The sequence below is a fragment of the Patella vulgata genome, chromosome 2 (assembly GCF_932274485.2).
Source record: "Patella vulgata chromosome 2, xgPatVulg1.2, whole genome shotgun sequence".
Lineage (NCBI taxonomy): Eukaryota > Metazoa > Mollusca > Gastropoda > Patellidae > Patella > Patella vulgata.
In genome coordinates this window covers 39,722,454-39,736,520 of record NC_065880.2, presented here as the reverse complement: position 1 = coordinate 39,736,520, position 14,067 = coordinate 39,722,454, and the positions used below count along the sequence as shown (strand labels likewise).

The 14,067-nt window shown below is 36.7% G+C and overlaps 1 protein-coding gene across 1 annotated transcript; it reads right to left on the bottom strand.

The window, feature by feature from the left end:
- Nucleotides 1-2,763: 2,763 nt before the first annotated feature.
- Nucleotides 2,764-5,647, bottom strand: LOC126812317 (ependymin-related protein 2-like). Its single transcript, XM_056098721.1, has 6 exons — nucleotides 5,414-5,647; nucleotides 4,985-5,098; nucleotides 4,233-4,311; nucleotides 3,298-3,465; nucleotides 2,997-3,097; nucleotides 2,764-2,832 (listed from the first exon to the last, which is right to left on the bottom strand). The coding sequence occupies exons 1-6, from the start codon at nucleotides 5,561-5,563 to the stop codon at nucleotides 2,812-2,814; spliced, it is 633 nt and encodes a 210-aa protein (XP_055954696.1). The 5' UTR covers nucleotides 5,564-5,647; the 3' UTR covers nucleotides 2,764-2,811.
- Nucleotides 5,648-14,067: the final 8,420 nt, after the last annotated feature.

Sequence of the window (14,067 nt, the reverse complement as noted above, 5' to 3'; positions counted from 1 at the left end):
CAATATTATTTTACAGCTCAAGTGTTCTAGAAGGTTTGCTTGTTTTCTACAAAGCGTCCAGCAATGTATACTCTTGGGAACTCTTTGGTTGTGCAGGACGAAAGACGTGTCTAGGCGTTCGGATGGGACAAAAAATCGAAGTCCCGTGTGGATACTCGCATGCTCGTAAAAGACATTCGAAATATGAGTAGGCTTTAGCACAGCGGTCCGTACAAAAAGTCCCTTATAGCACATGGTATGAAGTCTAATTAGCCCACTAGGTGCAGAAAAGTAGGATGTTAAACCCCCTTTTATATCATTTCATTTTGAATTTAAAATGGCACCGCCCACGCACAAAAGGCAAGTCTCAAGAAGTGACAAATTTTGGGTTTTTCCCTTGTGGTAATTCCTCCCTTATTTATTTGTCAGGGACGCAACTATATTTCTCGCTCATTGTAATATTGGCGCTTCGTGGTGGTATTAATATTGACATGCATCTAAAACAAGAAGACCGGGAAAACCATCATAACTGAGTTTTCACATTGACCTAGTTATTTATATTTACAAAAACATTTTGAAACACGAATAGAATTAAAATATTGTGTTAGTGCTTCACGATACATATGGAATTCCCAACCCTTTATTTTATATTTTTAAGTACTGTCATCGAATATTGAGGTCTCTAACCAGGGGGTCGATGGTGTTGGCCGAGAAAGTATACCTCGGAATTTTCCAGCGTGGATTCTCCTTGTCAGTCGTGCAGGACGGTGGGGGGGGGGGGCTGGCTAGGAATAGAGTCTAGTTGTTCGGATGGATGGAATAACGAGGCCCCATGTATACGTTGGTGTGCACGTAAACGAAGCCTTGGAATACGAAATAAGAGTAGACCGTAGCGCCGCTGTCCGGACAAAATTACCCTCAATGCACATTGCATGACATTATGGTGTAGAGCCGTAGGACGTTAAACCCCATTTCAGTATTTATTGGATTTACGAATAGGCTTCCCTGGTTCGATGTAGATGGAGTCATGCATAGGTTTATCAACAGGTTCTTGTTCGACAGATTTATTAATATCCCAGCAGCCAAGTATAACACATATCCCTGAAGCAATGGCCTGAGAAATCCCTCTCTGGTCATTGCTGGGTCGGCTTCTGATACTTGAGCTTTTGAGGGAGTGTGTCTATTCTTCCCGTTCAATCAAATCTATCCCAAGTACAGCAACATGACAGCCCTTCGTTTAAGCTGGGTTCTTCCCTAAAACTTTGGACAGTGATTTAAGGTATTAAAAACGGTGAAAGTATTGTTCGTCTCCGTGTTGATAGCCTTGTTTGTCACGCAATTAGTTTTTCTGCAATATTCTGCTATGCACTGGTTAATTGGGCATAATAAAATCGTTAGTCATGACGTAACGTTATGTAAACATATTTGGTCCAATTTGGACCTCTGTTTAAAGCGTAATGATATTGTTTCGCAGTTAGCTATTGGTTGTGAATCGGACTTTTGACCAGTCATAATTTGGAACAGAAATTTGCATCCTTTTCAGCAGTGTTAAGTAGGATTAGCTCTAATCAAACGAAACACTGCGAGGAGTATGGATATAACAGGAAAAAAACTGCCTTGTTTTTATTTCAGAGAGAGAGAGGAATGGGGTTTAACGTCCAGTCGACACAAACTAGGTCATTTCGGGACTAACATATGGTTTTATTTTATTTACATAATTCGCTTGCGCGTAGGGGTCTTTAGCAGTGGGAGGAAACCGGAGGACCCGGAGAAAACCCACGAGGTTGGACAGGCGACCATACTCCTTGCCACGTACAACCGGGGATTCGAAACCACGCCAGTCGACTCAATGACAGACTTTATGATACAGCGCGCGCACTCTAACCATTCAGCCAGCCAACCCCCCTTTTATTTCAGTGTTTTTAAATAGATGTGACTACCTTTGCTAAGGAAAGTGTGTATTTTGTCTGCCAAAGAAACATGCACACTAAATGAAATTTGCCCTTTATTTGATTTAAACATTTTGTTGATTTGCACTACTTATTATTAGACTAATGTCGACGTGTGTGTTAAGTGGAGTATATCGGTATAGAAAGATTCCATAAAGGTGCACCAAGTCTTAACGGCGTATATGCTGGAGTACTAATCAGCCACAATCCACGGGTTAGGTAGGCATTAGTCATAGAGAAAACCTGTCATCAAAAGTTGGTTCAACAAAGAATATTGACAAGCATAACCCAGCCTACTTCATTATTGACCCTTCTTCCGGTTATGTTAGCGACAAGGTAGGATCAGCTGTGGAACAGTTGTGTATCAGTCTATTTGCCGATTGCATCCTAAACCTAAAGAATGTGTAACATGACTATTTGGAAGAACGTGTCAGGGCCGTCAAACACCCCCACCCCACCCCCGCCAATAAAATATGTGTACACATTGTCCACCCCACTTTTACGTCGCTACGCTATCAAGAATGTATAATGTGACTTGTTTCGACGCAGCATAATATGTCAGGGCCGCCCCCCCCCCCCCCCTTAGAATAAGTGTAAACATTGTCCCGGCGACAAGCCACCGTCACCCCACTTTGGATTCTTTGCGCTGTCCACCCCCGTAGCTGATATGTGAAGCCTAAATTATATTATATATATTTTAAATATTTAAATATCAGGGTACAATAATTTTACGTATGTTAATAACTTTACATTATGAAGATGGTAGACAATTGATGCTCCAGTAGGTGTTAATGTAATTAAGACCATTACAACTTCGGATTGTTGATTATTTTATTATTTAACAATTCTTACAACTTCATAAAGTTTTTTTCCATGTAATTCATTACCCTATTAATCCAGCAACCTGCAATATAAAAATACAGACCCTTTCTTTAAAATAGAACTAAACACAGGGAAAACGTTTCTGTTTGGCAAGTTAATATAGAGTTATCTACCATTTTATCTATACATGTATATTGTATATTTATAATGTGGTATGATATCTAAACAATTATTTGCATAAATTACCTGACCACCGCCAATGGAACAATATGATGGAATTTGGAATACATCCACATTTTTCAATCCTGGCGTAAAATTGTGGTACACGTACACTGTTTCGGTTTTTGCTAAAAGGAAATTGAAGAATATAATGAGGATTGCAGAAAAATTGTCAATGTCAATTAATGTTATTTTATTTTGTATGTAGATATTACGGAGAATGAAAAGAACTGGAGAAATTCTCTTTTATCCAAATTTATTGATTGGTGGATGGGTTGGTTATGTTTTTGGATATTATCTTTTAATGTATCAACAGTTCTTTACTTACTGCCTTGGTCGTCAATGGCGTATGATGTTTCAATCAGGGGTACACAGGTATCCTTGGCAACAGTAAATTTAGTGCTGGAACCATTTGGGTTGGTATGTTTCCATACATGGACATCGATTTCTGTGAAGCCAAATCCCAATTTGAATTCGCCTTGAAATATAGACTCAGCTAAAATAGAATATTAAAGCTAACATTAATTGTCAGAACGCAACAAACTACCAAAATGGTATATATACAGAGGTTACATCTTTATCACTTTGTAATCATTTGGAAAACCTGGAACCATTAATATCGTTGATCTGGAACTAGCATCCGCATTACCAACCCACACGTTCCTAGTCGTGCTCTTTTGGTCGGCTTGAAAGTTAATTTGAAGGCTAAGTATTTGAAATATGCGAAATGTGGCCCAGTTAAGCTCCACATTAATGAAACTAAGCGCTTATGACGGCTTTGGCTGTAAACCTAATATGGAGGTGTAAATCGGTTGATATTAAGACGCTGGTTTTGCAATGCGATATGGGCATTCCGGTTGAATTATTACTGTTTTTCATAGAATAATGTGATTTAGGTGATTGTAAATGACTAAGAACGGGCGCTTCTAAGAGTCTGTTGCGGCGTATAGTCCTTCAGATCGGAAGAGAAAACCGATCGATGTTCCGTGTACATATTGACGTGAACGTATAAAAGGACAGTTGGAATTCAATATAAGAGTAGGCCATAGCACCATTGTCAGGCAAAATTTTCCTCCTCATAGCACACTGTACCGCGTATGTCTGTCTTCATTACCCTGGTCCGATCAGAACAGTAGGACGTTAAACCTCATCATTTCTAGGAGTCTTCAGCGCCGAATTAACTGCATTGATTCACTGAAATATATCTAGGGTGGCTCTTTAAAGACCAACCCAAAATAAACTCAACATTAGGAATCTACTTACGTGTTATGCATGGTTGTCTTATAGTTGATGTTAAATCGTTGACGATACAACTTCCATTAGCAATAAAAAATTGTTTTCTCTAAAACATCAAAATATTTGTTAAAATACTAAAACTAATGCTATACCTTTCTTTTGATATATCGTGGCGTGTATTATACATGTAGTTTCCAATTTACTGCAGGGCGAAACATTAAAGTAATGGGCGTAGACGTAGAATTGGCAACTACGTAATCTGAATTTTATTGATAACGATATATACAAGCCTTCAAATTATATACATGAAATTGTATACATGAGCGCCCAAAACTAGTAGTCAAGAAATTTTCTAAAACAACAGTATATTCACTGTAAATTAAACGTCAAGGGAGTCGCGATCCCCCTTTTCTATCACATATTATCCCTTAGTCCTTTCTTTAAAGTGTATAGCTGTACTAGACTTTCTTATTGCATTCTAGTCCAGATTGTTTATAATTCGATTCCCTCGATTACTCATTTTTCATTGGTTAACTCATTTGCACACACTTTGGTTTCTACCAAGCCCATGTCCAAAATCCTCATACAAGTTTGAGGTTTCTGTTTCTATACGCCAGTTAACTTGTAACCTCACTGAAACGTTCTAACCACACCCAAGAAATTGCAAATCTACTTTGAGCTCATCTGCTTAAGCCATTGCGAAATAAATTATAACATGTTAGACTCAAATTAACATTCTATGGTGGGTTTATATTTAATGAAAGTTTAATACAATTTACCGAAACATAATCTTCTATTATTCGAGCTGTCTCAGTTGTACCATTTCCATCAGCACTGTGGCTTTCTATCGCTAAACGTAGTCCATAGAAATCATAGGTTAGAAAATTATAACCCTAAGGGAAAAAGAACCTATTAAGTAAGAACCTATATTACATTCCATCAAAAAACTAAATTCGTGGTATTAAAATAAGAAGCAAAACAATGAAGAATATTTAATTCGACAAATTACTGGCTATATGTGTACGTGTAACAAATCCCATGATCAAAATATATGTGGAATGAACAATACCCAATGTTGCCTTAGAACTAAATTTGAAATTTCAAAAGCACCCATTAACCTACCCTAGTTCTTCAGTATCTTATCTATAGCTCGAGACAATTCTTCCAGAATTCGCGCATAAATCATAAACTTTAATAGCTTAACTTACGTCTAATGGTTCGAAGTCATCCGATCCAGCTCGGTAAAAACTCCCCGACTCACCAAGAGTAGCTTGAAATTGTTTATCCATGCAGCATTTTGGGGGATCAGCACAAAAGGCCACCCCAAGAACACAAAGAATAAAATACAAGCTAAACATAACTGTGCCGTTCCGTCCAATATTCCAAATGTCCACGCCAGACGTAATGCGTTATCTTGCGCCTTATGGGGTTTTCCCAGGAACAATATTATCAATAAATATATTAGATTTAAGAATATTTTTTTTATTGTCTATATCATCATTAGAATGAAAAACAAGTAAAAAATAAATATACATATAAATATTTTGCCTAAAATTATGTTTTCACAGAATTGTAAATTGCTCATGATATCTGACATCAAACATGGGTTTGCTCTCAACACTTCACTGGGGATTATAGAAGAAGTATAACGTTATACGGTTGAAGCTGATAGAATGACTAAAATTCAAGATTTTACATATATTCTCACAGAAAATTAAATGTTTAAGAGAGATGTAAGTCATATATTTAATAAATGATTAGAAGTATTTTCCAAGGAATGTTGTATGTTATCCGGTGATGCATTTGCATTTACGCGGTTATACTTAATTTAAACTAGTACTTAAACTAAAGCTCTGTTCTATAGAATATGGAAGGTCGTCGTTTATCATCTCCTTGGGTATTTTCTAATAACTCATTTAAATATGGTAAAGATGTGATATTCCCTAGCGGTCGGCCATGATTTCTTCTACGTACTATAAATCCTGGGATATTATCATTTTCTAGTTGACGTAATCTGCTTTCTAACTTTGTTTCTATTGGAGCGTCTTTACCACAAGGATTAACGTTCTTTGGTATATCGTCTGCTTTGTAGTTTCTGATGTTAAACTGAAGATAACTTTCAGTCGGGGAAGTCACTTCTGGGGTATCCCCTTTCATTTTGTCAAAATTCGGCTGAAGGAGAAAAGTTCTTTTTAACTTTGGTAGTGAAGTTAAACAGGTACGCGGGGTGTCCATATGTCTGTTCACACAGTACAACTGTTTCGGATCCAGCCCTTTGCGTCTCAGTCGTGCCTTGTAGGCTTTCACAAATCCGAATTCCGAAAAAGATAGTATGTCTTCGATTCCAAAGACTGATTCCAGGATGGAATCTTCTCGATAGAGGTAATCATCCACCTCGATGCCATCATTTAAATTCTTCTTTCTATAGTATTTCCCGGCATTTGATTTCTTGGTAGCCCGGAATCTAGGTGAAAAAAATGGTCCATTACCAGCTCTCGCTCCATGAAATCCTGTCACTGTTGCTGTCATTTCGTGACTCGGGTTTAGATATCTAATTCCTACATAACACAGATTTCAGCGCCATGGCTGCCACAAGATGATAATCCACAATATTAGCAAATATGGCTCGACCGGTGTCAGTAGTTCCAAAGTTATTTAGTGATGGTTAAAGTAAATATAACGGAAATTTAATAGCCTCAAAGTAAACCCTTGGCAATAATATTTTGTCCTTTACTTCATTGAAACGCCGTGGTTATCTATTTAATATCACTTTATAAATCATACGTTATATATCATAATCGTACATTGTCACCACCCTTTGTTCACCGTTGGCAATAAATAAACCCCTTCATACACAATACCGCATGCATTTAACCACTAGAACTTGTTGATAATAGGTACAAAACACCTTTACACTGAACCGTTTATTAGCTTTATTCGTTTGTAGGGTGTCAACTAGACAATATATTTTCACTTGAAATTGTTTGACTTGCATATTGTTTGTGTTGATGTACCTTGTACCATTACCCTAGTATTGTGTATGAATAACCGATATTGTTCAAACCTTCGGGCGATGATCTTGCTTCAAGAATTTCAATGGACGGGTGGGGGGGGGGTAATTCATGACTGGAAACGGAAAATGATACCTTTTATCGTAATTTTTTAACATTAAGCTTCAAGCAACCCATTTCACACAGCTACTATCAGCTTATCTTAGTCCAAATTGTCTGGCCATTTAACTTGCCTTTCTAGACACCGTTTTTGTAGTATAGGGCTTTTTTTCTTCTTGTATTGCTCTACAATACATCACATGAACTTATATTGTTCATTTCTAACAATCGTTTCTAACAATCGTTGTTAATAGGTTCATTTAAAGTGCCAAAGCTAGGAGATCACATACTAATAATGTAAGTCGATGAAAACGATTATGTAAATGGGTGGGGGGAGTGAATCTATGGCAATGTAAAAGATGATTTCAATTTACTACGCTATGTATAATATGTTTTAGTGACAACCACACCGTTTTTGAGACAAAATAATCGAGACTAATTTTGGAATTTGTGTTTTCAGTTTCGGATTTTACGCCCACCGTACTTTGAGAAACGGTGAATACACATTTTTTGATAAATATAGCTCACTCAGTTCAAGACCAACGTCAGATATCCGCAAAATACATGTGTAAATTCAATTAAACTGATTGACCAGTGTGTCTCGTGAGCTAGCCAGTGACAATCTATAGACGCTGCAGAAAATGTTACCGTTATTGCTATAATTGTTCAAGTAAAGATAATGCCAAATGAATAAACTGAAAATTTCATTCAAATTACTTGATTCTGGGTAAAGTTATCGCCGATTGAAGTTTTGACAAGATGTGGCATATAGGCCTATTGTTTATTATCGTAACAACGGTACTTGTTATTCGAGCCTTAGCCTCGCTTCGCCATTTTTTAATTAAATCATTAAATGGCAAACCATGTTTTTATCCGTTTAAATCTTCGCCATACTATGGTTAGAGGGCTGATTATAGGCTTATCATGTGAAAGTCCAAATAAAAATATATATAAATTTTGAAGCCAAAATAAAGGCTTTGAATAAGTAGATTTAGCTCTTACATAATGTATTTTTAACTGAAATATTTCATTTTTATTAATTTCTAAGATTAGTATGATTAATATCAAAATAGTATGATTGGTCGTTAAAAAAATCAGCATTACAATTTTGTGCAAAAATTCAAATTTGGAAAATAGAATATAGCCCATAAACCGCCCGCGATCGTTTACATTACAGAGGTATATGATAGCAGATTTGACAAAAGAAAATTTTCCCTTGCAGTGTAGCTTTAGTCTTATTATGGGTCATATTGCTAGTTTCCGAGTTTAATGCTACCGTGTTTGCGTATCGTGTTAGCCAAACTCGGATCGAGATAACCTTGAAAAAATAACAGCAACAGCATACCTGGTCTCGCTGACGTCATAGACCCTTCGAATAAAACAAAACTTGGCCAATCTTCTTGGTCCTCGAGTGTGTGTTAGTTAGTTTTTACATAAATGATTAAAACATTTTCTGAACAATCAATGCTCAGATCTGGGCAGATTGTTTTGAACCAAAAGTCGTGATGATATTTCGTCTAGAACAACTTAGCCTTGTCTAAAATATGATATACAACCATTTATATTAATATTGATCATATCTCCCACGTTGTGTGATACACATAGCATGTCAAAATCAATTCATTACATTACACAAACTGGAATAAACTTCGTATATTAAAGCAATAAACTTCATATATTATAATAAACACGTTTATATTTTTATAAGGGGGAATGACAATCTTTCAATCCCGCTGTGGTTTCATAACAGTCTTTTGAACTCCACTGAAAGAAGTATCATGTAGCCAACGACAATTTTGGAACAATTTTAAACATACATTATACAAGAGCTAAATCTGCCTATTGCCGGTCTTTCTTTAGGCCTGAAGTGTTATCTAAATTATTAATTTGACATTAATCAAAAAATTAACTTATCCAGACCATAATCAACTCTGGATGCCATCGCTAGCCCAAGATAATTAACTTATCCAGACCATGATCAACTCTCGATTTGAATCCGATCTGCTGCACAACGCCCACTGATGATTAAACTAAAAACAAAATGGATAATCGAGACTATGTTTTTATCGTTCCGACTTTAGTAATGATGATCGAGGCTAGGACTAAAATTCAGTCGCTACATTCTCGGTTCAGAGTGGATCAATTTGACTGAAATTTTCAGAAATTCCCTTTACATTACCTAGTTTTTAACTATTATAGTGAGAACTGCCAGTTCTTTATCTAATCTCCCATAATGCAGCTTTATTTTTTTTTTATTTATATGATATTTACATTCTGTCAATATAAATTCTGTCAATATCTCCGCTTTCCACTATAAAAATATTTTGATTGTCCATAAAATTTGTCGGCCCCATGTCTTAAAGGACATCCTTAAGCAGAATATGTTTCAAATATAATTTTGTAGTTACTATATTTACGGATGGTCCATAACGTTCGCGAGTAAGTTCCAGATACAGTCGCATATATGACGTCACGGATCAGCTAAATTATATTTGGAATCTGTTTAACCCATTCTATGCCATCACATCTGTAAAATTGGTAAGCACCAATATTTTCTTTCAAATATATGGAAAAATGCCATAGGGTATTGATTGAAAAAGAAGATCCATCAAGTATTACTTTACGGCCGTATATGGCGATGCCGAATGGGATTTAGTATCCCGATTCATCAGGAAGGGATTAGCTGCTTAGTTCGACTCTAGCCCTCTTAAACATACATTATGCAAGAGCTAAATCTGCCTATTGCAGGTCTTTCTTTAAGCCTGAAATGTTTTCTAAATTATTAATTAGATATTAATTAACTGATCCAGGCCATAATCAACTCTCGATGGCAAGGATTTCTCGGATATTAAATAGATTAGAACGGTTCAGCCATATTCTGATTTAATTTAAAAATGGAGGAGCGAGACTTAGCTTCGAACAACCAGTACGGTGGTTGAAATTATTGCACACTTCTTGTCAAACCTTTAAAGGCCAATATCTTCGCTCGCATTAGGGTAATTTGAATGAAATTTTCAAATTATTCATTTTACATTATCTATTTTCGAACTATTATAGCAAGAATGGTCAGCTCTTTATCTAAATCTTACATAATGTATCTTTAAAAATAAATAACTTTTTAAAACACATGTAAATTAGTTTGAACCCGGTCTAAAATATTTTGATCCCGGTCTAAAATATTTAAATTGTACAAAGTTTTATTAAATTACCTATATCTACAGAATACAAATGTATATTGTACCTTTTGTTTATATTGGGTAAGGAATTGAAATGAAATGAAATGAAATGGGGTTGAACATCCTACTGCTCTGCTCTGGGCTAATGAAAACGGACATACGCCATACAGTGTACTATGATGGAAATTTTGCCCGGGGAGTGGCACTATGGTCGAATTCCAACTGCCAAGGGAATTTTTACGTGCACGCAAATATATACACGAGACCTCGGGTTTTTGTCCCATCCGAACGACTAGACAGTTGCCCTTGTCAGGTCCTCCTTCCTGCACCACTGACAAAGGGAAACCACGTCGGAAAATCCCGATGAACACGCGACCTCCAGAAGAGCGAGCCAGCGTCTTACCCACTTAGCCACTGTGAGTAAGGGGTCGAGACTATAGCTTAAAATTACATCCCCTGAATCGACTTCATGAGTTCATCCATGTTGCATTTGTGGGGGGGGGGGGTGTTCTAATGTGACTACGTGTACTTGGTCACCAAACACCTAGCTGTATCGACTTCCACTGCTGCCATGTAACGCAAAACAAGCCATGTATAGCACAGACAATACAATGTAAAAAACACGAAACATCGCACACATTTCCATATCCACAAGTGAAAGTGAATAGATAAGATAATGCAAAAGTATAATAAAATTTGCGTTAGCTATTATTGTCTGTATACGGCTGTTTTGCGGTTTTTTTTTCTATATGGTAGAAGTATATGGCGAGAAGTGGTAAGAGAGGCATATGGTATCAAGTGTTCTTGAAAGCGTAAGCATAGCGTAAGCTTACCATGTCTTGCAAGCGGTGGGGTCAAAAAGTGCGCAGAGTTTATGCAATAACAATATCTACACAAATTTAAAATGTACAGAAACCTATTACTAAATTATAAAGATGAAAAATTTTAAGAACGTATTCGCCATAGCACCAGGCAGTGGGTGCTAAGGTGAAGGTGACGGATTTAGACCAAATTTTGGTGGTGGGTAGGGTTAGTCCTAAGACCTCCATAGTTGCAACCCCAATCAATTCTGTAAGTCCTATAGAGAGAAAATCGAATTTAAATGGTGAAAAACCATAAAAATAATTGTAAACTGTTGACGGCTCTTATACTTATATTAGATATTGTATATAAATGATCTTGTGACATTTTGTAGCTGAACTCATCCCCTAATCACCCTATATGGATATATCTCTCAGAACCCACTCAGGTTTATTCCAGGCTGGATACCAAACACTATCAATATTTCCTATCATTTTACGTACTAAGTTCAAATCTATATAGAGCACTCTTCCTGGGGATGACTGCCATGGGGTCATTATCAAAAATAAGAGAGACATCCATATTTATGATATCAAAAATAAAAATGACCGGATTCCACATACTGAGTGAGCGAGCGTATTTTGAACTTTATCTATTTTGTGGAAAAATCAACTCGTCTCCAAGCATTAAAGTCAGAATAGAACGTTTTTAACTCAACGTTCCTTCAAAATAAGACACGAATACTAATATGGGGACTGATTTCAATTTATGATAAATAAAAAATTCCGGAAAACACCAAAAAATTATCCGAAAACACCAAAAAATTCAGAGAAAATATCAACAGGAAATAGAATGAAAACCATACTCGCTGGAAATTCCACTCTTAGGTCATAGATATTTTCAAAAAACACCGGAATAAAGTACCGGAAAACACCGGAAAAATAATAAAAAGCGAACGGAGATTGATAATAGGTTGCTACTTGGAAGAAACTTATTGACGTGCATCCATGCTTTATTTTCGGCTTTTTACTATGAGACCCAGTGGAATGTATGGTCTGAACAGGTTCTAAGCTTGGTATCCAACTTAACCGGAAGTAAATCGTGTACGCAGGTCAATTAAAATAGTTTCTTCCATCAGTACAAATTAGTCAAGCAAAGTCATTCTCATTATGTGATATGCACTAGTATAAAGATTCATTTTGAATGAAATGAAAGACAAGGTATCGCTTTACATTACAAAGAGGTGTACAGTTGTCACAGTATTTCTTTTCCTCATACTGATTATAAGTTTTATCCTGACTGAAAACAACTATAATCTTTACATAGATTAGAATGAAAATAATGAGTAACTATGGTCATTTAGTTCTTACATCACTGCGATTTGCAGCCACCTGCGGTATGGTCCCAGATCACTAAATCTATTCTGCTAAATGGCTAGAGTTCCTGATTGTAAAAAAAGATCCGGCTTCATAATAGAGTTCAGAGGATGAAGTGGGTGTTTACACTTGTCAGAACGATGCCAACATATGCCAAGTTTATAATGGTGTGCTGGGCATATAGTCATTTCATTAACAGAAACATCAGTTTGAAATGTCCTGATCTTAGTAGGATTAATTCGATTTCCGACGAAACATTATTTTTTAATAGATGTACCCGCTTTAAATGAGTAGTAATGTCCTTTTGACATGACGATAACGGTACTACTGTAGTTTCTTTAGCATATGATGGGTTTTGGCCGCACTCAATCGCCGGCATAACGGCCGAAAAGGAGCATTTTGTAGTCATTTTACTGATTTTGCGAAAAAGACGCCATTGCTGGAGACCAAGCAAACACTGGGACGAGTGTTCAGTCAGAAACTGTCGAGGTCTCAATGAACAGATGTAGAGAGACCGGATAGATGCTACTCGATCGATTTTAAACGTTAGATAACGAATTTTCTTATATTTACAGGCCGCAACATAGGGCTAAAATTATCTGAAAATGGCATTTTTCAAGTTGCCCCCGCAGGTTAATGGAGTGGGCAGTTCTTAAGTTCCGCTCACTTTTTTGGTAGAGCTACTTCATGACATCATACCACCCGGATACTGATAAATTTCATATCTTCTATCTACTCAAAGAGCATTGTAAGCATACATAGATCTGTGATTTTTCCGAAAAATTTAATGAGCAGTCAAATTTCAGATGGCTATAGTAACTCAGGGAAATAGATATAAAAATCCATACTTGTGAGGAATTGAGGGCCTAGCAGACCCTCTTCAAATATTGCCTGAGATGTGGTGGATAAGTTAAAATAATGCTGTGGAGCTCCTGCAAAGTAACACAAAAATCTACTGAAAAATCAGCTATTTTACGGTAAAAAAAACCTAATTGCCCGCTGTAGGCCGTACAGGCGGGCGATGACTGAAATATTTATACCTGTGATACAGGACCCCTAGGGGGTCACATAGCAATAGTCTGATGGGAAACTTTAAACATCACACCTTCGCACATTTTCAAGATTTTGCCTGGTCCTCTCGCGAATACGTTCTTAAACTTTATACAATACTAATATTAGACTGGTCCCGGGTTATTTTGTCCTTTTTTCATAGACTGAGGGAGCAGAAATCAGATCTTCCGCTGAAATTTTTACAATGATCGAAGGAGCCTATACAAGCCAGTCAAAACAAATTGTATCCCGTAGCCGCCACTTGCAATAGCCACGATGTTCGCCTTCTGCCATGGCAAATAATGCAAAATCAACCAACGAAATATGTTTAACCAGGTACATTTTTTTT

What these genes read in the sequence shown, in the direction of transcription:
- LOC126812317 (XM_056098721.1), bottom strand. Translation starts at nt 5,563, where the DNA reads ATGTTTAGCTTGTATTTTATTCTTTGTGTTCTTGGGGTGGCCTTTTGT. An exon ending in TAATAGAAGATTATGTTTCG is followed by an intron (nt 4,312 to 4,984) that starts GTAAATTGTATT and finishes TTGATGTTTTAG; the next exon opens with AGAAAACAATTTTTTATTGC. An exon ending in GTTCCATTGGCGGTGGTCAG is followed by an intron (nt 2,833 to 2,996) that starts GTAATTTATGCA and finishes TTTATATTGCAG; the next exon opens with GTTGCTGGATTAATAGGGTA.